General features: G+C 37.1%; 1 protein-coding gene across 2 annotated transcripts in view; it reads right to left on the bottom strand.

Moving 5' to 3' along the window:
• The window catches only part of spock3 (SPARC (osteonectin), cwcv and kazal like domains proteoglycan 3), a 411,929-nt gene that overhangs the window by 132,337 nt on the left and 256,821 nt on the right, over positions 1-22,771 (bottom strand). For both annotated transcript variants that reach the window (XM_039759614.1, XM_039759615.1), the window contains one exon: positions 1,857-1,974. In XM_039759614.1, the coding sequence (XP_039615548.1) occupies positions 1,857-1,974 (118 nt within the window). The remainder of the gene's footprint in view (positions 1-1,856; positions 1,975-22,771) is intronic.

The raw sequence follows: 22,771 nt of genomic DNA, 5'->3' as shown, positions 1-22,771 counted from the left end.
CACTGCTGATGGCCGTGCCCAAGAGGTCATTAAAGGCCTGGCTCTTGGTTTTTATCCAGGACACTTGCAAGCCCAGACACTCAGACTCCTCACTCAGTCTCTCGAGCGTCCTGATCTGAGTCTCCATTGACACCACGAAGATCACAGCATTGTCAGCAAAGTCGAGATCCATGAATCTTTCTTCACCAACAGATGCCCCACAGCCATTGGACCCCACGACCTTGCCCAACACCCAGTCCATACAAGCATTGAACAGAGTAGGAGCAAAAACACACCCCTGACGAACCCCAGAATCAACTAGGCAAATGAATGAAAATGACAATGAATTTTTAAATTATATTTGAAATTTAATAGCCTTGCTGACTTTGGACTTTGGATAATAAGTAGAAATCTTACATGTTTTTGCCATTCATTACATGTATTTAATGATAAATAGTTTCTAAAACATTCACAAGAACATCCAGACTCTATGCAAGGAGGACCTTGGTCTCCTTATTGCAAGTCAGCAGTGCTACCACTTTACCAAAGTGATGCCCACTGTCAAATCTCTGAAATATTAAAATGTCTGCTTCAATTGTAATATTTAAAGTATAAATATTCTTGATTGTAGTATAAATTTGACATTGTTCACCCTCTGACACAGATCAATAGAAGGCCAGATCCCTAGTAAAGGATCAAAAAATCAAAAATAGCATTGTATTTATAACCAGTGACCTTACAATAGTTTAATATGATGCCCCACCTACTTATGTTTGAAATTTGTCAGCTTTAATGTCCTGGAAGTGGTTCTTAAAGGGCTTAAGAATCAAATATCCAAAATATTATCTTATTTATAGTCAGTATCCTTGAAACACCATCAAACAGCACTCTGCATTACCTACATTACCAATCCCCATTTTCTTCAAAGTTTTGTAAAAAGGAGTAACTTTGACCCCTTGTATCCCACTAGGAGGTGAACCCCTGGGGTTGGTTGATGGAGCCTGGACAACATCAATTCCTTCTGATCATTTTTGTTGAAGACATCTAGTGATTCCCTGCACAACATATGGTCCATAAATTACCTAAAAACTAGGGCTTTTCATGTATACAGGGCCAAAATCATTCATAAGTACATTGTAAGTCTTATAAGCACAAAAATTATGGAAAACAATGAACAATAATCAAAGTGAACAAAGGCAATTTAAATATAAACCAAGCAAGGAACCATGGCTTGACCAAAACAAAGTGCTTGGGACCTTTTAGTCAACATGTTATTGTATTTAGCTAAAAGTAGCTTCACTGATAAGTAACAAGACCACTGGAGATTATCAGTTTTCAGATTTCTGCTAATGTAACTATTGGTAATTCTTACATAATCAGGGGACTCAAAAAAAGTGAGGATTTCTAAGCGCTTGACAAGCTTGTCACATTTTCTCCTATATTAATGTCTAGTGTTTGACATGTGTTGTTTCTCTGCAAATAAACATACATTTGGAATGAAATAAAGTTTTAGCTTCAAGGAAATCAGAGCAGTGCATGCAGGAAAAATGCATTCATGTGGAAGAAGCTTTTGAATTGAAGACACCAATGATTGAGGAGCATAGGCAGGTCTTCAATTCAAAAGCTTCAATCCGTGTGAATGCATTTCCTCTGCTGTCATTTTCTGGAGTTTTTATTTAACAATATTCTAGCAAAAAATGCATGTGACTTGCCCATTGGGAGCATATGACTGGATGACTTAATGTGTCAATTGTGTAACAGGAATAAAGTGAGATTTTTTCACAAATGTTTTAAATTGTTTACTAACATGTAGCACTCGACACCATTTATGCTCAATCTAGCAGATACTTTATTATTAAAATATTTTTAAAAATTACCTTAACTGAGTAAGTATGACCATCAGTTCCACAGACAGGAGAAGGATGGACAACTGGGCACTGCTTACATTTTGATCGCCTAGATCCTGGCTTCTCACCTAGGCCAACTTCTTTCATGCTATTAAAAATAAAAATAAAAAAGTTCAAAAAGTCACTACAATCACTAAAGAAGAGAAGCAAAATGAAAATAATTACAACGCATAGTTACATTTAGGAACCTCCTAAGCACATACAACAAGGTTGACCATGGTTTTATGAGAAAAATGAATAACTGTTTTCTTTGGAGTCTACACATGCACATGCACACACTTAAATATTTACCTTTTGTGTTTCTGTGGAGAAACATGTACATTAGCTTAATTAATTCAATAATAACTTTAAATTCTGCAAAGTAATAATGAAAGGAAAGGATCCGTGCTGTTAGTAATGAGTCTTGGCACAAAGAACCATTTGGAAAACCAAGCCAATGGCCAGTAAAAGCAAAATCAAATGTGGGCTGGCATATCTCACCATCAGTAACCCCAAAAAGACTTAGGTCGTAAGAAATTTGATAGATAAGAGGAACCCATTCAGTCCATCAAGCTCATTTGTTTAGCTAACAGCTAATCTGTCTCAACATTTCATCCAGACACTTATTTATGTTTCTGCTTCAGCTCCATGACTTGGTAGTTTTTTCCAGATCCCCACAACCCTTTGCATAAAGAAGTGCTTCTTGTCTTCAGCTGTCAAAGCAGTTCCTCTGAATTTTCACTGATGCCAAGTATGTGATTCAGCCTAAGTTGAAAGAGTTCTGTTCAATCTACTTTGAGAATTTTGAAGGCCTGCATTAGATCCTCACACAGTCTCCTCTGCCATAGACTAAAAGTCCTCTGAGTCTGTCACAGTAAGACATGTCCTTAAGTCCTGAGATGTACTTAGTTACTCTCCTCTGCACAACTTCAAGTGCTGCTATGTCTTTCTTGAAGTGTGGTGACCAGAAATGCATACAATACTCCAGATGCAGTCTCACTAGTGCATTATAGTCTAAGCATAACATCCTTTGATCTATATTCAACAGTTTTAATGATATACCTGAGCAATGTATTTGTCTTTTTATAGCTTCGTCGCATTGCTTAGATGATGTTTCAGCCTCATCCCCCAAATTCTTTTCAAAGCCTGTTTCCTTGAGGACAGTGCCTCCCATCTTGTATTTAGAATTGAGGTCCCTTCTGCCCTCGTGTAGCACGTTGCACTTTTACGCATCAAACTTTGCGTCCCTGCCCTGCCACATTTTTGCTGCTGAGGTATGTACTCACCCAGCCCATCATATTCCAATTAAGACCAGTAAATTGAGTACATAAGCTCTTCGGTTTAAAGCATTTGTAATTGGTTCCACTTGTCATATTCTTTTTAATTTCTATTTATGAAAAAAAAAATAAATCCCCTTCTGATAGTCAACTGCCCATTTTACAGATTTGCACTGATAATTAAAATGACTATTCTCATTGAAAACTGCTTCAGGAATGTGCCTCCGTAAATATAAACTAGTTATGAAATTTAATAAAAGTCATAAATCATGCATTTTTACATTTTAAAAAGCTTTTAATATTCATATCTTAGTGTTTCTGTTAGCTGCTAATTAAAAATGTATCTAAGAAAATTAAAAGGAAAGATTAGCAATTAGTGTTTTAAACTTCTAAACTGGCCCTGCGTGAGTGTGGATGGAGCAGAGTACATATGTCAAGCCACAATGATATTTAAAGATGTCTTAGAATTAATTCAAATAGAATTTAGCTTTTAGATATCTCAGAATAAGTTCCATTATATTTTAGGATATTGGCAATACATTTAAGAAACCTCTGATGCGTTTCATTCTTCTTTTTCAGATACGTATCTCAAACTGACCTCTAATATATTTTAATCTCCTTAACGTTATGCTCAATCCTGAAAAATGCAGCCAAAAACATACAATTTGTTTCAATGAGAAGACACATGTAAATACCGAAACGTCAGCATAATTTCATTAGGAAAGGTATGGTCAGTGCTCACTACTGTACTGAGGAGATTTAGTACACGTCCTTCGTGTGACATATTTTAAAACAGCCACCAACGCACAGCCTAACATCACAATCTGGACAGTAAAAGACATGAACAGTGACAGCTGCTCCGTTGTGAACATTGCTTAGCGGGATAATGTCTTGCATGTCTTTTCACTTGATCACAATCATTTTACCTTTTTGTCACACTGATGCTTTATGCGACCAAATTTAATCTAGCATATTATGGTGGTTTGCTTGTACAATGCTGTAGACATACATTTCAATATCCATGTCAGTTTCTGACAATCAATTCACATTGTCATGAATGTTGCTTGATTCAACTAATGGTTCAGTTTTTAGTTTGTTCTAAAAGTGGATTTACATCTTTTCATTTATATGTCAATGTGTGTTTTCGGTGACGGCTCGGACCCATTCATGAATATTGATGATTTCTTGGGAAAGCAGATCATAACCTGGTTCTGCTTCAGCCTCACTACAAACAAAGAGTAAGAGAGCTACCTACAACCACACGCTTATTCAGGAAGTGGTCCCCTGAGGCAGAGCAGGCACTGAGAGACTGCTTTGGAATTATGGACTGGGATGTCCTACAGGGGTCACATAATGACAACACTGAGGAGGTTCTTGACTGCACTACTGACTACATCAACTTCTGTATAGACATTGTAGTTCCAGTAAGAACAGTACGCTGCTATGCTAACAACAAGCTATGGATTACAAGTGGCATCAAGGGCCTTTTGAACCAGAAAAAAGGGTGTTTAAAAGGCGGTGATCAACATGAGCTCAAGCGCGTGCAGAAGGAACTCTGAGTCCAGCTCAGGGCAGCAAAGGACCAGTACAGGAGAAAGCTGGAGCAGAAGTTGCAGAATAATAGCATGAAGGAAGTGTGGGATTGGATGAAGATCATCACTGGCTTCAGTTCGAAGTGGGGTGCCACCATTGAGAGAGACGTGGAGAGAGCAAACCTGATGAAAAACGTCTTTAACAGGTTTGACCACCCTAACCCACTCTCACCTCAGAGTATTGCATCCTCCACCCATCCTTCTGCTGATACCAGCATAGGAGAGAAATTCCCACCCACAATTACAGCAGCCCAGGTAAGCGGAGAGCTGAGGAGACTTTGTGCTAGCAAAGCAGTAGGTCCAGATGGAGTATCGCCACGACTGTTGAAGGCCTGTGCATTGAAGCTGGGAAATCACCGACAGCGTATCTTCAACCTGAGCCTGGAACGGGGGAGAGTCCCGAGGCTTTGGAAAACATCTTGCATCACCCCACTCCCAAAGGTATCACGTCCTGGTGAGCTGAATGACTTCCGGCCTGTCGCTCTGACGTGACATGTGATGAAGACCATGGAGCTGCTTCACCACCAGAGGCCACAGATCTTCCACATCCTTGACCCTCTGCAGTTCACATACCAGGAGAATATGGGAGCAGAGGATTCCATCATCCGATGATCAACCGATCCCTCTCCCAATTGGACAGGGGCATTGGTGCATTAAGAATTATGTTTGTGGACTCCACTAGCGCCTTCAACACTACCCAACCTCGGCTCCTTAAGGACAAGCTAACAGAGATGGGAGTAGATTCATACCTGGTGGCATGGATCGTGGACTATCTTACAGACAGACCTCAGTATTTGCGTCTCGGGAACTGCAGGTATGACATTGTGGTCATCAGCACAGGAGCACTGCAGGGGACTGCTTTCTCTGGTCCTGTTCAGCCTATATACATCGGACTTCCAATACAACTCGGAGTCCTGCCACAAAAGTTTGCTGATGATACTGCTATCGTGGGCTGCATCAGGAGTGGGCAGGAGAAGGACTCAAACCACCTACACCTGAACACCAACAAAACCAAGGAGCTGGTGGTGGATTTTAGGAGGACCAGGCCCCTCATGGACCCCATGACCATCAGAAGTGACTGTGTGCAGAGGGTACACACCTATAAATAACTGGGAGTGCAGCTGGATGATAAACTGGACTGGACTGGAATACTTTCTAAACTCAATATATGTAACTTTTACAGATAAAATACATTTTTGCTTTGCACCCTCCTCTACCATAACCTATTGTCTATGGAGGAGGAGCGAAAGTTTTAGATTCGTCAAAAGTTTTGATCTCCAGTTTTTGACAGACCTCAATGTTTTAGGGTCCCCTGATATTGAAAACATCGATATCTCGATGATGGGTGTGTGTGTGTCACAGTTTCTTGAAGAAACTTAAGCCTGTTATGAGATGACGATGTGCTGATGAGTTTTTGAGCCAAATCATGCAAGAGAAAGGGACATTCTAGAACAGGGGTCCCCAACTCCATTCCTGGAGGACTACAGTGGCTGCAGTGTTTTCATTCTGACCCTTTTCTTAATTAGTGACCTGAATTTGCTGCTAATTAATTTCTTTTGAATTAATTTTAATTGAATTGCTTTTGAAGACTCAAACCTCTTAATTGTTTCTTTTTCCTTAATTAGCTGCCAAACAATAATTGGAAAAAAATTAGCAAAAACATGAAAAGCAAATTGTGTCCATCATACAATATTTGGAAATAAAGAAAGATGAAGGTTTAGGAATGTTGAATTGCTCAGGTCCCCAAAACATTTTAACATTCCTCTTAGAAAAGAGAAAATCAACAATTTTGGAAATGTCTGCTAATGCACAACATGAGCAGCAACAAGCCATGGAATTATTTATTTATTTATTTTTTTAATTTTATTAATTTTATTGCAATCATTCCGTACAAATCAATCAATTTTTACAAAAAGTAGAATTGAGAACAAGTCGACCCTTTTTGCAGCCGGAACTGATCCTTGCTTAGTAAGTTGGTCTCCTGTAAAAATACTATTTTAGCGTTTAAACCTGTTAGGTGAGAGAGTACTTTCTTTCTCTTTAATTCGTGATTCAGGCCTTTAACATTCCAGCTCGCAAATTTAATTGTCCCATCATGGAGACATTGATTCTGAATTTTTGATGTCATTTTATAGTCTTAACTGGAAGTGAGATAGCTTTAGCCTTAACTTCCTATTTCCCCAAGAGTTATTGCCATGCAGCCTATTATTACGTTGGTAGTTATAATTATAAAGATTAAAAGGATAGATTAGGTATAGATATAGCCTGCTCTCTTTCTCTCCCCCCCCTTAAATTTTGCCTCCCCACGTGAGGCTAGACCCCACTTACACAGTCCCAAGCCTCTGACATACCCAGAGACAGAGCATGTCCAAAGCAAAACATGCCCCCACGCAGCGGCGTTTTAGAATTAAAAAATAGAGATATCTATTACCAATATAGTCTAAATACTATATGCCTAAAATTTAACAAGCCATGGAATTAAAGAACGAGGTTAATTAACAACAAGAATTAGGGCCTAATTAAGCAACTGGTTAGAGTGAAATTAGTTGGAGATTGAGGCCCTGACTTAGCTGGTCTTTTGTTGGCTCACTCACCATTTAAAGAAAGAAATGAAGCAATTCAGAGGAATGATGAAAAAATTCAGGGGAACAAATCTTAAAAAACAAGTAAATTAAAATGAATTCAAAAGAAATTAAATAGCAGCAAAAACAGTGCTCTCAATAAGAAATGGATCAGAATGAAAACCTGCAGCCACTGTGGTCCTCCAGGTCCAGAGCTGGGGACCCCTGTTCCAGAGGAACTCTAAAATACTGTAATTATGCAATTAATTATTCTTTTCATCATTTGCTCTCATAATGACATTTTTTAAGACGAGAAAGGTCAGCATTACAGCGGTAAATATTTAATGAAATGTTATAGAATACTTCGGGTAACTTGGTTTAGTTATTTGACTTGATCATAGTTTTAAAAAAGTTCCATTAAACTTATAAATGATAATCTTTATTAAGAAAAGGAAGATGATCCCACATTGAAAGTATACTTCACTCCCCAAAATGAAACAAATATTTCGCTGTTGAGGAAGGTTTAATTTGTAAGCAGCTATCTGAATTTATTTATTTATATTTCTTCACAGAAAATATGGCCAATTAAATTTTGTTCCCTTGCATAGTCAAAGGTTTTCAGATTTTACTTTTTCAGTATTTAAACAGTATGTAGACATAAGCTCAAATGTGTTCAGTTTTTTAGAGTCTCCATTATATCGTATTTTGTGATTTCTCTATTCTGTATGCAGGACTTATAAACAAATGTGTTATGTGTTGCTTATGTGAAAGATTAGCAGAAACTATTGAGCCATAAATCATTTTGCAGAATAACTTTGTAAATCAAATACATAAATCTGAGTGTATGGCTCCAGTGAAATATTACAAAAATTTAAATGGATTCTTCTTTGTAATTTATCATATTAAATGAAATGTGAGTCTACAGACCAGTCATATGTTATGCATTGCTCTTTGAAGCATAATCTCAGTAGAAGTGCCTTAAAATTCATTGTTAGTGTTTGTATAGCTGCCACAATGAAGTGGTTCATGTAAGGTTAGCACCAGTTAAATGTTATTTGTATTTATGGCCCGAGTTTTCTATTTCCGTTGCCTTGGAATAGTTTGGGTCGTGGTAAATGTCACACTTTATTAATTATGCCATCTAGCTTTCTATGTAGACCCATTAGTGACAGCGGGAGGGAGGCTTTACATTTTTTTTTTTTTGGTGTTTTGACTTTGGAATTGATGTTGTATGCTTGTGCTTATCACATTATACAAGCACAGAACTAAATAAAACAATAACTAATAAAAATCACTTTTGAGACTTATTTAATATGTTTTATAAATCAACAACCAATTTTATGGTCCTTCATGTTTCTGAATTGAATTAGGTAGGTTTGAGAGTGTTATGCTACAACATATTTATTCTGTTTCATTATATTTTGTGTTTAGTGGGTGACGAAGTTTCCAACCAGTTACAGACTTCATTGCTAGCCATGTAACATCACAGCAGTGACCTTTATAAGTGTAATCCTTGTATACTTCTTTGTCTGAACTTTGTTTAAAATAATATTAAGGTGTATTCATAGTACTAAAGAAGATATCCCGCCATTCAAAAAAAAAATAAATTCCATTATTTAACAAAACTTTGGAGCTCTGTCCCCCACTCACTTTGCTTGCCAACCCCATGGCAGGCGCTACACGCTAGGCACTTTGCGGTTCCCCCGCTTGCATTTGGGTAAGCAGGTGTACAGGTTGAACAGATTTTTATTTTCATGGGAACTGTTACATGTTCATAATAAAACTAAGTATTTTACATTATAGCAAGTAATTAACCATAGTAAAAAATAGTAAAATGTAATACATTGAAAGAAAATTATGTTTCATGTTGCGTTATACATTTTTCTTATGTTTGGCTTTGAAATTAACATGCAAATAGTTTTTAAACTTACACTTTCAGTGTAAAACTTCAGTAAAAACAATATTTGGAATTAACTTTTCATCAATATCGCATTGAATTTTGATTCCTCGTTTGGACTTACATCGTGACAATACAACGTATAACTGCCTGTGAGTGAATATCGTTTCTTTGTCTCTAATAAATAAACTAACTTTTTATATTTGTCCCTGTGATTTAATTGTTATAGCAAAAGGTATTCCAACAGGAAATTGTAAACGTTTTAATACGAATGGCATATCAAGATCTCCTTTGGTGTCTAATGTTATCCACAGAAGATGTACTACAATACCTTTCTTGTCACCTGTTAAAATTTTATATGTTAGAATTGCTTGACCAATTTTTAATACAACTAATCTTGTCCTATTGCATAGCCCATCACTCAGACATAAACTATGCAATAACATTGCAATACAATCTTTCAACAGTAATTCAGCCGGTGGAAGACCGGAAGGTGTTAATGGTTGTAGATATTCTACGGGATATTGTAAGTTGATGTTCTCATCTTCTGCACCATCACCACCAACTGTTTCAGCATAGTCTATTGATACGCATTTAACCAATTTGCCGTGCAACCGATCGATAATTTTCACATTAATTCGTTTGACTTCGTCTTTTCTCGGTGCTAGGATTGCCCATGTACTCATTTCTTCTGTTGATAACCCTTTGGGATGAAATTCTTCAATGAGATTTGGACATAATATGTCTTCTTTTATTGGGAACTTAAAGTGAGGAAACCGTAAAAATTTCTAAGAGCTGAGAGCGCAGGATCTGTGTCTGACAAAAGCATTCACACAAATGAGAGGTGAGAGGACCGCGGTCGTGGGTTGTTAACCGGAAATGGTTGAGAGGAGGGCAGGACCCTCTCTACCAACTTAAACAAAATCTTGGCAATAGTCTCATCTCGTGTCAAGATTTTCGTTTACAATAGAGAGATTATTGCATTATTTTGTAAGAGTATTCTGTTATTATGCAAAACATTTTGCCTGGTCTAGCCGGTATCATCATGCACACGAGTGCTCCAGATGTTGTAGTGAGGGACAGATTAAGCATGTGCATAGCCTGCAATCATTTGGGAAGAACTGAACAAAATTCATAAGTGTACATTTAATCCTTCTTGTGCTGAGGGGTACATTGAATCCGCACACCTTAGGATCACGGGGAACTAGTGACTAAAGCAATTAGCACTAGGTGTAAGGCAAGAAGCAACCATGGTGGATGATACCTCAGCCATTTGCAAGGCTCAATCATACAAGCAGAAAAGAGTGTGCTGCATGCAACCCACTAACAGAAATATCTGAATAAATTATCTGTTTTGTTTTAATCTACTGTAGATATTTTAAAACAATATGATCTGGTTGCGCAGTGGCTTGAGTTCATGATTTGGGGACGGGATGGAAAAAGAGGGTGGATGTTATTTAATCCACAGCACATGAAGACTGCTGACACATTTCCAGTATTCAAAGATCTTGCCTGCTGTTGCTGGTAACATCGAGCACATAAGCAGACACCATGCAGACTCTGGCACTGTGAGACCACTCATCCTATGTTAAAACATCTGTAGTAAATTTACTAAAGTTTAATCTGATTAAAATTAAACATATGCCTATAATTTTTGTTTGGTTATTATAATATACATTCTTAACCTCTCCCACCACATGGGTGCCTGACATTACCGGTAGCCGCAGGTTGCTTCTTATTTTACTCTCAGTGCTGCTGTGAAAATCAGTCGCTCCCTGTTATCCTAAGCAACGGTGCGAATTAAATTTCCCCTTCTAATATTCAGGATTAAGTGTATACTGATGACTTTTGGTCAGTTCTTGCCACTTGATTGCACTCTGTGTGCATCCTTACTCAATCCTTTGCTAGCCCTAACAAGGTGTCCACAATGATACCAAACCACACCAGGCAAATATCCTTTGCATAATAACACAGTGTTTTTGCAAATTAGCACAATTCTTTTGTGAAATAACAGTTTTTTGCATGACTGGAATAAGTTTCTGTATAGAACAGGAGTTTACCTTAAGCAAATATAAATTAGGAATCACTGTGTTTGATTTTAGAAATAGATTACAAATTCCCTCTAATTTCACAACTTTGAGTTATAGATATGATGGATTTGGGCCTATAAAGAAGTATGTTTATGGCCTGAATAAGAGTCTGGTTAAATTCATCTCTGCTATTCAAATTTAAGTAAAATACAAAATTAAATTGGAAGGATTTTTCAATTTACAGATCTATAAGTTAGCTGTGACATTACCTCAGTATTAATACAAGTCCAGTTAAATTAATCTTTTATTCAAATATGAAATAACATTTAAAATGAAATTAAATGATTTTTCCCATATTTAGATCTATTAGCTGGTTGTTACATTACCTTAAAACAAGTTGGGCTTAATTAATCTCTGTTATTTGGATACAACTAAAATCTAAAAGTAAATTGAAGTGTTTTTCAGTTTATAGATCTACTAGATGGTTGTGACATTACCTCAGTATTAATACAAGTCCAGCTAAATCAATCTGCTATTCAAATATAAATAAAACCTAAAATTAAATTAAAGGATTTTTCAATTTATAGATCCTTTAGTTGGTTGTGACATTACCAAAATATTAATAAGAGTCTGGTGAAATTAATCTCTCCTCTACAGATACAAATTAAATCTAAGGATTTTTCCATTTAAAGACCTGTTAGTGGGTTGTGACATTACATCAGTATTTAAAATCATTAATCTTATCCTCTGTTTCCAGACTCATTATTTAATGGAGAAGGTGACCATTTAAAATCTCCCTGACATTACATCAGCCACTTGCAAATCTGAAAAAGTGTCCTATTCATGTTGAGTCGATTCTTTCAGTATTATTGATTTTTGTTCATTTGCACATGACATCAGACTAATACGTGTTGAGGACTGCACCCTACAAATGCACTTACAAAGGTAGCCATGTAACCCCTAGAGTGCAAGGATATGGCAAGCTGAATAATGACACTGAAGAAGCAAGTAAGGATGCTGCCTTTAAACAGAAGACAAGCATTTTTCCCCCATCACAAAATGAAAATGGAAATCATTTTGGTAGACAAAGGAGGAGGGACAAAACCAAAAATAAATCAAAGCCCATCTCACAGATTAGCTGATTCTAGTATGCTCACCCTTTCAGTTTGCGAAGCAGCACTCAATAAACATATTTAATGGTCAAATGAGGATAGATATGACTTTTAAAGGAATATGAAAATGAAATGGTCAGGGGGTTTTGCAATGATGAAGTCTGGATGTTTACGTTTACCAAAGAAAAGGCATAGACCTCATAAACATTGTGCTTAATTTAAGGTTAAGGACTGTCAATTAACTGTTTTCATATTTTCTATCAAAACTTCCTGAAACAAACCACCACAAACCATACCCATTAATCCATCTTCTAGACATTGTGCTTGTCACACACCTGCGCATGGGGGGCAGTTTACAGGCTCAGATAGTGTCATTTATCAACTAGACTTGGGGTTGGCACTTTCACCTGATCCTCTCTTCTCTGAAGTCCCTGACTCTTAATGACATCACTATTGATCCACCCACGGTTGACATCACTTCCTGCCAACCCTGATGACATAATTTCTGTGACCCAGAATCCCGCTTCTTGCCACATCAGTTCCTGTCCTAACTCCGTCTCTTCCTCCTACCCACTATATTTGTAGAGCAGACTCAACCTGTTAGTGAGTTCAGTTGTGAACTCTGCTCCTGTTTCTTTTCTTTTGATGATTTTTTAGAATACGGGGTGGCCATCCCCAAACCTTTTTCTGTAGGCTGCCGGATTTTTTATCACATGCTATAAAGGCAAATGTTACTTAAACTCAGGAAGTATCATTGTCACAATTTGTTTCTTTAATGAAAATTGCGTTTCCAGTGTAAAATCACTGTAGGTTTCTCCTTTTCTCTCTTTTTGAAGATGCTGGCTGATCCAGCCCTACTCTAACCTGCTCATAAAGAATAACAAGGTGACAAAACCTGAAAATTATTAATGTCAAGGACCAAGGTAGCATCAATGCAGGATAGGTCAACCAAATGAGCAAGCTGACTGAGAAGGCAAACTCAGTTATGGGATGTACTGTTGACCTACTGGAGGTGGGAGAGGAGGAATATACAACAGAATATATCTTATCACCCCTCCATATACTGTACAGCCATTCCTCACATTGAAAGTCTCATTGCCCTCATATAGGCATTTAAGAAATGTTCAGTCCAGAATCTGTCCATGATACTGTATGTAATTGGATATGTATCTGATCTGCAACCACATATGAAAGTGACTCAAATTTGATTTGAAAAAAATTGGATTTCTGTGTCCACATATGTCTAAAAACATCACAATAAGGCAAAAAAAAATCAGATCTGAGTAATTTCAGCCTGGTATTGTGAATGTGATCTTAGACATAATGGCACTGAGGACTTTTAGCCAATTAATTATTCAGCAGAAGTGTGTCAAGAAATGCTACTGGAGCTCCTTCAAACCTACAGCACTACACCGTTATAAGATCTCACTCTGACTGCTTTTCTAACTTCAGCAATTTAGGATATACATTTGTGACATTTAGGCCTTCCTGTGAAATATTGGTCTATCTCTGTTGTTTGGATGTCAGAGGTTGACTGTAGTTGTCCATGTCTGACATACGCACAAGAAATAATTTAGCATTTTTAAAATAACGCTCCTGTAAGTGAGTCACTGACAGCAAGGCCTCTTTGGAGCTCCATTACTTGTGTAATATTACTTGAAAAATTCAGGTATTGAGGTGCTAATTGTCAGAACTCTTATATAGCTGCCACATACTGCAAATGGGCTATCAACCTAAATGAGTCACTGGTACAACTGCCTTTGTAATTGGGATTTAGTTAGTTCAAAGTTTAAAGTGATTTTTCATGTGGGGATTCTGTTATTTTGGCCACCCCCTGTAAATTCCATATTAGCAATCTCTACTTTTCTTCACCAGTGCAAAAATATACAGAAAAAAAAGTAAAAAGGATAATTGAATTTTCTAATTATTTCCCTTCTATTTTTCATAGTCATATTTGATCTATGGCTCTTAATAATTCAGTACATTATAAATCAGTCTTTTTATACTTTATTGAATATATTAATGTGACCACATTATAAGTTGGCAATGTATTTTTAAGGTTTCATAAGTACAGTTTTATAAAAATAAAAAACAATGCAGCCATGACTAAAGAAAAGATACATACTGAATGTTTCATTTCTACTTGTAGAATACCAATAATTTAAAAATGCTAAACTGAGACATTGTTTGATGCTGAGATGAAACAGCACACAATCTGAAGTGTAAAGGGACAATCTGATGCATGACCAAGTGTAACGGGAAATTGGAAAAAAAAATGTATGCAAAGTTGTGTAAACTACAAATTGAACATAAAGCTTTAACAAAGACTTTGGGTCCTTGGGGACCCTAGGAGATGATCTGATGTGCATTCCCTAGGATATTCCTGACCCCAAAAGTCACTTCTAGGCTTCCCTGAAAATTAGTTGCTGAGGCATTAACCACCTTAGCGTTATGTTTACCTCCAGAAAAACAAACCGAAAACTTTGATTTTATTTCAACAAGAACAAAATGTTACAATGTGTAACAGAAAGGTATTAATACAAAAATGTCATCATAAATACAGTAGGAAAGGAACATCTAGTGTCTACTGCTGCAATTTTTGTACATATGCTTTGAAAGAGTCACCAACACACAGCCCAGTTTTGCATTCAGGAGAGTAGCAGCATGTTTCTTTAAGTACTTTTCTTATACAACTTTTTTCTGTTGCTTGCACATGAGATAGTAGAGATGGTCAGTGCCTGATCCAAATGATTGCCATTTTCTATTGTGTTATTCTAGGCCACAACAGCACAAAGCTTAGTGACCTCCACATTTCCCGTGACACAAACATTGACAGTTGTTCCATTGTGAACAGTGCTTAGGAGGTTAACATCTTTCTTGTTCTTATCCTTGATCACAATAGTTTTAATTTTTTTTTGCCACACCGAACCTTCGTGCAACCAAATTCACCAAGCATATCATGACAGTTCTGTCATACATGTCATGTACATTAGTTTCTCTATCTGTGTCGTCATCTAATAAACAATTCAGATGGTTATCACTATCACTTGATTTACTTTCAGTTTGTTTTAAAACTGGCTTTACATTTTCCATTTACACATCATTGTGTGTTTTGGTTGAAGTCTCTGTCCACTTATGAATATTGAAGAGTTATCATGGAGTGGCGAAACACGTAAAAATATTAAAGATTTGTTTGCAAAATTAAATTATATTATCAACTAGATCGAAGCAGAATATTGTCCTGAGTACCGAGGGCTTAATACTGTACATATGAAAAATACAGTTTGACGAGAGAGACACTTGGGCTTATCATTGTTTACGCAGAATTTCAAGCCTGAGAGATGCTCAGGGTTAACGCCAAGGAGGTTAAAGCCCTTTCCAATCCAATGGACATTGATCTTAGAGTCTGGAGTCCTGGCTTATTTAGCATTCCCTTAAATATTATTTTAAAAATAAAAGTATGGCTCAAACTTATTTGACAAAGATAATTTTACAAAAAATAATTATCCTATTTGGAGGGTCTTGCTCTCCATTACAAAAAAAAAGCATTTTCTTTCATAAAATTTCACCTTCTTGGCTTCATTAGGGTTTGGGGTCAGAGTTGGTCTTATTATTATTTTATTAAATCAGATATTTTAAAATAACTGGTTAAGAAAAGGTACAATCTTCAGAGGCCAAAATGTTTATCAAAATCTTACTTAAAATACACAGGCAAAAAGTCCCTAAATCTGTCAGTATTAGCTCACGATGAAATCATTTTGATATTTATGCAAAAACTTGCAATGATCCTTGGTTTAAACAGCATCAGTATACTAATTTCTCCTAATGCTAACATACATTGCCAGTGTAAACAAACCACAAAAAGAAATATATATATATATAACAAGAAAAAAATAATACTGACCATTATGTCAAACTCCTAAAACAGTGAAAGTTAATGATGACACTGTATAAAAAACCCTAAAGTTCGAACAAGCTCTAGAGCGCGCCCTCCTAGTAGCAGGTGAATATACAATAAACAACATTTGTCTAATAAAGCTGCTAACAATATCCAACATACATATGTTGATTATGGAATAAACAATTCAAAATTCTAACTCGTGAAGTTCCAAATCTGGAAAGCTTACTTAGTCCGTTTAGCTGAAATTAAACATTTAGTGAAGTTTGGAAAATCTCATACATAGTGTGTGTGTGTACAATGTAAATATATGAAATCTGTGACTTTTGGTTCTGTTTTATATTACAGTATATGTGTCTCAGTTACATAGATGATATCTTTATAATCTGGACTGCCAGTGTGAAGGACCTTCTTCATTTTCATAACAAATATAATTCTTTCCACCACAACATATCTAATTACTCAAAAACAAGTCAACTTCCTCAACACTACCATTCAACTAAAAGATAACATCCTTGAAACTTCTGTTTTTCAGCAACCAACAGACAGGCAGGCCTACCTGAGAAGTGATAGTTTCCACCTGAAGGCGCTCCATCATTTTCAGCCAAGCAATATATTACAACCATATTTGCTCAGACCCGACAGACCAAGATGAACAACTGCAGGAGCTTAGAGAAGATTTCATAAGACAACGATATACTCCCAAAAGAACAGACACTCAAATAAGAACAGGTACTGTCATACCCAGAGAAAGCCTTCTGGAAAATAAAAACAAAGACAACAAGAAGCACATCCCCCTTGTTGTCACCAATAACCCACATCTTGAAGCACTTCGAAAAATGATAATGGAACTTCAGCCAATACTAAATAATGATGAAACGCTAAGAGATATATTTACAGAGTTTCCCCTCATGATATACAGACAACCACCAAACTTGCAGCTCGTAAGCTCCATGGGTGAAAAAACACATAACGGTACATCTCCCTGCCTACAGAAAAGATGCAAAACATGTCCTTACATTTATAAAAGATCATGTAGTTATACCACAATGCCGGCTAGAACATTGCATAAAGGGGTAATTCTCCTGCAGATCATCTAATGTGGTCTACCTAATTGTCTGTCCTGACACTGTCCTCTATGTGGGAGAAACTGGACAAACACTCCACTAACAAATGATTTTACGCAGATTCTACATTAAACATAGGAATAAGGATGTTCGTGTTCGCTTGAGCAGCCATGGACACCATGAGAAGGACTTTAAAGTTACAGTGCTTATGGGCAACTTCAAAACACAGAAAGAGAGAAAAGAATAGGAAGGTTAAACTCATGTTAAAATTTAACACATTACAACAAGGCTTAAACAGAGACAAGAGTTTTATAACAAGATATGAGGATTATTTATCTCTCATACTGACCCAGACAACCTGACTACAGATCCACATTGTATGTAAAAACTCATCAAAAACTTCAAAAGACTTTGTTGGACAGTTATCTGTGTTATGAAAAGATTTTGACTACACATTATTTTCCTCAAGGGCGGCACGGTGGTGCAGTGGGTAGCACTGCTGCCTCTTAGTTAGGAGACCCGGGTTCGCTTCCAGGCTCCTCCCTGCGTGGAGTTTCCATGTTCTCCCCGTGTCTACGTGGGTTTCCTCTGGGTACTCCTGCTTCGTCCCAGAGTCCAAAGACATGCAGGTTAGGTGCATTGGCGATTCTAAATTGTGCTTGGTGTGTGGGTGTGTGTGCCCTGTGGTGGGCTGGCGCCCTGCCCGGGGTTTGTTTCCTGCCTTGTGCCCTGGGATTGGCTCCAGCAGATCTCTCTGACCATGTAGTTAGGATATAGCTGGATGAATTATTCTCCTCTCTTGCTAAACGAATCTTAGCCTGGAGAGATCTGTTCATATTTTACATCTAAGATGTCTCACTTAAAGGTTTTCCAATACTGTCCTGGTGTCTGTATAAACACAGGGAAATCCAGCTTCTGAATTACATCTTTGCCTGAAGAAGTGGCCTGAGTTGCCTTGAAAACTTGCATATTGTAATCGTTTTAGTTAGCCAATAAAAGGTGTAATTTTCCTTGACTTATTTAATATTATATGAATATATTTCATGATTTTTGTGTCATTTCCAAACCTGCGAAATAGAGCGTCAGTTTTGGAAATTTGCTCTTCAGTTGTGCTGACGATTAATTCATATCTTGTATTGCATTCTTTTAGCTCCAATATTAAATATTAAGTAAACATCTTCTAAATAAAGTATGAAATAATATTCTGAAAAGCAAATACTGTACCATTTGGACGACTTGCATGGTCATTTTCATGCAGTAAAACACCCACACTCTAGCAAATGCGTTTTAATTTAAAAGTAAGGGTAACACACATTTTGAAAAATGAGGACCGTCCTAGTAATTACAGTCAAATTTGGAAACAGCACGATTGCAGCCTTATATTCTTTTCTATACAACATTGACAACCGGCAGATGTTTTTAGAAAACACCAAGGGGTGCGTTCTCAGAATAACTCTTAAATATTTCAGTGTAGATGCTTTGAAAAAAGCAAACCAAGTGTAATTTATCCAAACCTTCATATTTACTTATCAATCAAAGCTGTTTCTTTGAAGATGATAAAGAAGTTGAGAGTGTAAACTCCATGAAGACAGTGATTGGTCTGTGATAATTTCCATACCTTATGAAAACAATTGACTATGTTAAAGGAGTCAATGCTTTATTCTGTTGGAAACAAATGCTTTTACAACATCATTTGGATGTAGCATGAAGGCCAACTACGACTGTTTTACATCCTAGCTTTGTCTTATATATAAATGTCTACGCGTGGAATTGTGTGTCTTTCTGTCCGGCCTGGAAGTACGAGGCTACAGTATGAAGCTCAAAGAGCTGGCAAGGCAGCCCCAAGTTAACGAGTCGGAAGAAGAAAGATGTATGAGGCTACAGCATGAAGTTCAAAGAAAGCAACTCCATCGCCAAAGTGAAACCGCTGAGGAAAGACAAACGAGAGAGAAACTTGCTAAGCCGCTGACAGACAAGGTGGGGGGGAGCATGTCCGCAAAACGAAAATGCTAATTCTGCGTTTCAATTTTTTTTTTGACGATTTCAATAGTTTCTAGGACCCCAGGCTATCTACAGCCCAGGCTTACACAGCTAGTAATATATAAAAATCTGTGCTTCTGTACATACAGCGGGTACAGAAAGTATTTAGACTCCTTCATTTTCTACACACTTTACTATGTTGTTGATTTAATTTTAAATAGATAAATTTGTCATTTTTACACACTCAATAACTCTACACAGAAAGGATTGTGGCTGACAGAGAGAGATAAAGAGAAAGAGAAAGAGAGAGGTGCTGATAATTTGTTGGCTGATGGTCACGGTGTTCAGAGGTGGTCTCTGTTTGGCTGTTCAATGGAGTTTCTTCTAGCCTCTGGCAGTTAAAGCTTTAAGTGAGATGCTTCCTTGTGCGAGTCCATGCCAATTCACTGGGCGACGAGAATGGCGTTTACACTATGGACAGGTGGAATGTATTTGTAAAGCTGCAAAGCCGAGGTTGTGGCTGACAGAGAGAAGAGAGTGATCAGCTGATGTCAACAGGAAGCACCTCCGCTCGCAGTGTTCAAAGACAGTCCCCATACAGGCTGATTAATGGAGTTTCCTTTATTAGCTCACACTACAAGGAGACCACTTCTGAGTCAGACATTGAGGGTCCTTGTCTGGCCATTGGCAGATTTCAAAGTGCAAATCATTAACTGAGATGCTTCCTTGTGTGATTTCTATAGTAATCCATTTGACGATAAGGAAGGTATTTGCACGGTGGATGGGTGTAACGTAATGGTGATGCTGCATAGAAAACATTGTGGCTGATAAAGACAGAGAAAGATCAGCTGATGTCACCGGGAAACACACTGCTTACAGTTCTCCGAGACGGTTTCTGTGCGGCTGACTAATGTCAACTCACCCTGCAAGGAGACCTCTTTTGAACGAGATATCGTGGGTTTGCATTCAGCCGTTAGGACAGTGTAAACCTTTGATCTGAGATGCTTTGTGGTGTTGTGGTGCAAGCCCAGGAAAATTCAACATAACTACAGTAAATAAACACCACAAACTTTGAGAACGGCGATAGTAGCTATGATAGTGTTAACTAAAAAATGTGCTTGAGCAAAAACTGACAACTTTTGTAATGCTTCTGGATGAAGTTTTAACACAACTTGGCTCTTAGCAAATTAACAAGCATAATGGACGTGAATTGTCTCCTCTTGTTTGTCAAATGTCTTCTGTCCATATGCCACCAAGTTATTTTGTGTTCTTGAGTCACTAACGCAAAAATCAGAATCAACTCATATACACAGTTACAGAAGTAATTTGCTATTGACGCTAATTACAAGTTGGTGTAGAATAACTTTACAATCCTAAAAAAAAGTAAAGGTTCTGATGAATTTGAATTGTTTGACTAATTACTGTAATTCATTTAATCAAAGATATTTACATGGATGTCTAGTTCTGATTGTTAACACCTCTTTTATATCCATCAACCACTTGCTAATGTCATTCATGCAAATTGCAAAATGTGTCACAGAAAACTAGGACAGTCCCTATTCTCACCATTGTGTCTGCTAACTCATTTCCTGGGATAACACTCAACATATTTCCACAAATTAACTGACAGAAAAAAAAAAAACATTGGGATTGTTAAAGTTGAAATTACTTCTGCACTGTTTACAGTTTTCATAGCGTCCTTCAGAAAAACAACTGCAGTACCTTCTGTACATTCAGCTGCGTTCACAGAAACACAGGTTGATTCATTCATAAGCTTGGCATCAAAAGATATCTTGTCTGCCAAAAGAACACTGCAGTGCCCCTAGAATGTTACAGATGAATTGCAAAGAAATCATTTGTTTTGGTTTTTTTCAAAGACTATACATTTCAAAACACACACTTTAGACTCAAGATAATAAATTTCAAAAGACACCCTTAATGTTTGAAAAGCAGGCCAGTCGATCAAATCCTAAGTAATTTAACTTGAAAATCAAGACAATTTGGAAACATCACTCGAGAATGGTGTGATTTTTCCATTTAATAAGTGTTCATTGGACTTGCTTACTTCATTGACTTTGCATCCAGTACAAAATCATTTTCAGAAATTAAGCTGTATGTTAGTACCACAGAAGACCCCTGGGTAAGCCTGTCACACACCTGAGGTCTCCCGATGCTGGTTTTCTTACTGCCAAGCACAGAGCTGTCTGTAAACATTTTTCCAACTTTGTTGGTCCTAATCAATGGAACACCTTTCTTGTTGTGCCACTGATCATAACATAACATCTAAAAGAGACGACCCAATTGTTTTCTCCACTTTCTTGCCACCTTTAATGGCCATAAAGATGAGATTCCTTCTTGTCACTTGACCAAATTTCATTTCTACTCCCAAGTTCTTGTGGTCTTTTAGTCTCATCCCCTCATCATTACTATTGATTACAACATAACATTTTTTTAAACGGTTTAAAAGAGATGGTTTCCTCACTTTCCTCAAAGATGGTTTCCTCACTTTTTACCACTTATGGTTCACATAAGGATAAAATTTCTTATTGTTACTATGGCAAGCCAAATTAACATTTAGAGATACACAAAAATCAACGGCAACATATCTTAAAAATCACTTCTCAAAATAAATTCCTTTACATTTGAAAATATCCGCAATACACATTGAGATATCTCAAAAACATTTTCAGTCTGCATGTGCATTTCAAGATACCAAGAACGGCGTTTGGGGGTGGCAAGTGGGGTGACCGCCCCAGGCCCCGCGCCTAAGGGGGGCCTGCTTTTGAGGTCTGCTTGTCTCATTTGAGTGGATTTGTCAAGTTATATTCTCCAGTTATATTTTGATAAAGTGCGAGTGTTATCCTGCAAAAATTTAGCTGAGTGCTGTAATGAGAAAATCTGGTGTATGTTAGCATTATTTTTAATAAATTCACACGCAAGTTTATACAGTCCACACATACCGGTAACAGCATTTGACGTAACCGGCACCGCATGGGGTTGGTCAGCCCTAGGCCCCGCACACCCCTAAGGCCGCCTCTGCAAGATATTTTAAACTGACCTTGCATGCATTTTAAGATACATGAAATTTAATTTTCAGATATCTCAAAATCAGTTCTAGTAAAACTTACTGTTTTTTCACTTCGACCTCCTCTCTATTTTAAGATATTTAAAAATGTTTGTGAGGGATCTTGGGTTGGGCAGGAAGTTACTTTTGAGAAATCTTGAAATGCACTTCAGATATTTAATAATGAACAGGAAACTATTTTGAGATATCTGGAAATGTATTTGAGATATCATAAATTGTACTATAGATATATGAAAATGATATTCAGATATCTTGAAATAATTTCATGCATTTTTCAAGAGAATTAAAATGGTACTGGAAATGGAGACCCGTTTTAAAATGTCAAGAAATGAATCTGATGTATGTAAACTTTTATTTTAGCTATCTTAGACAAGACTGAATGTTAAGATATATTTATTATATTTAGA

The sequence above is a fragment of the Polypterus senegalus genome, chromosome 7 (assembly GCF_016835505.1).
Source record: "Polypterus senegalus isolate Bchr_013 chromosome 7, ASM1683550v1, whole genome shotgun sequence".
Taxonomy (NCBI): Eukaryota; Metazoa; Chordata; class Cladistia; order Polypteriformes; family Polypteridae; genus Polypterus; species Polypterus senegalus.
This window is presented reverse-complemented; position numbering and strand designations above follow the sequence as displayed.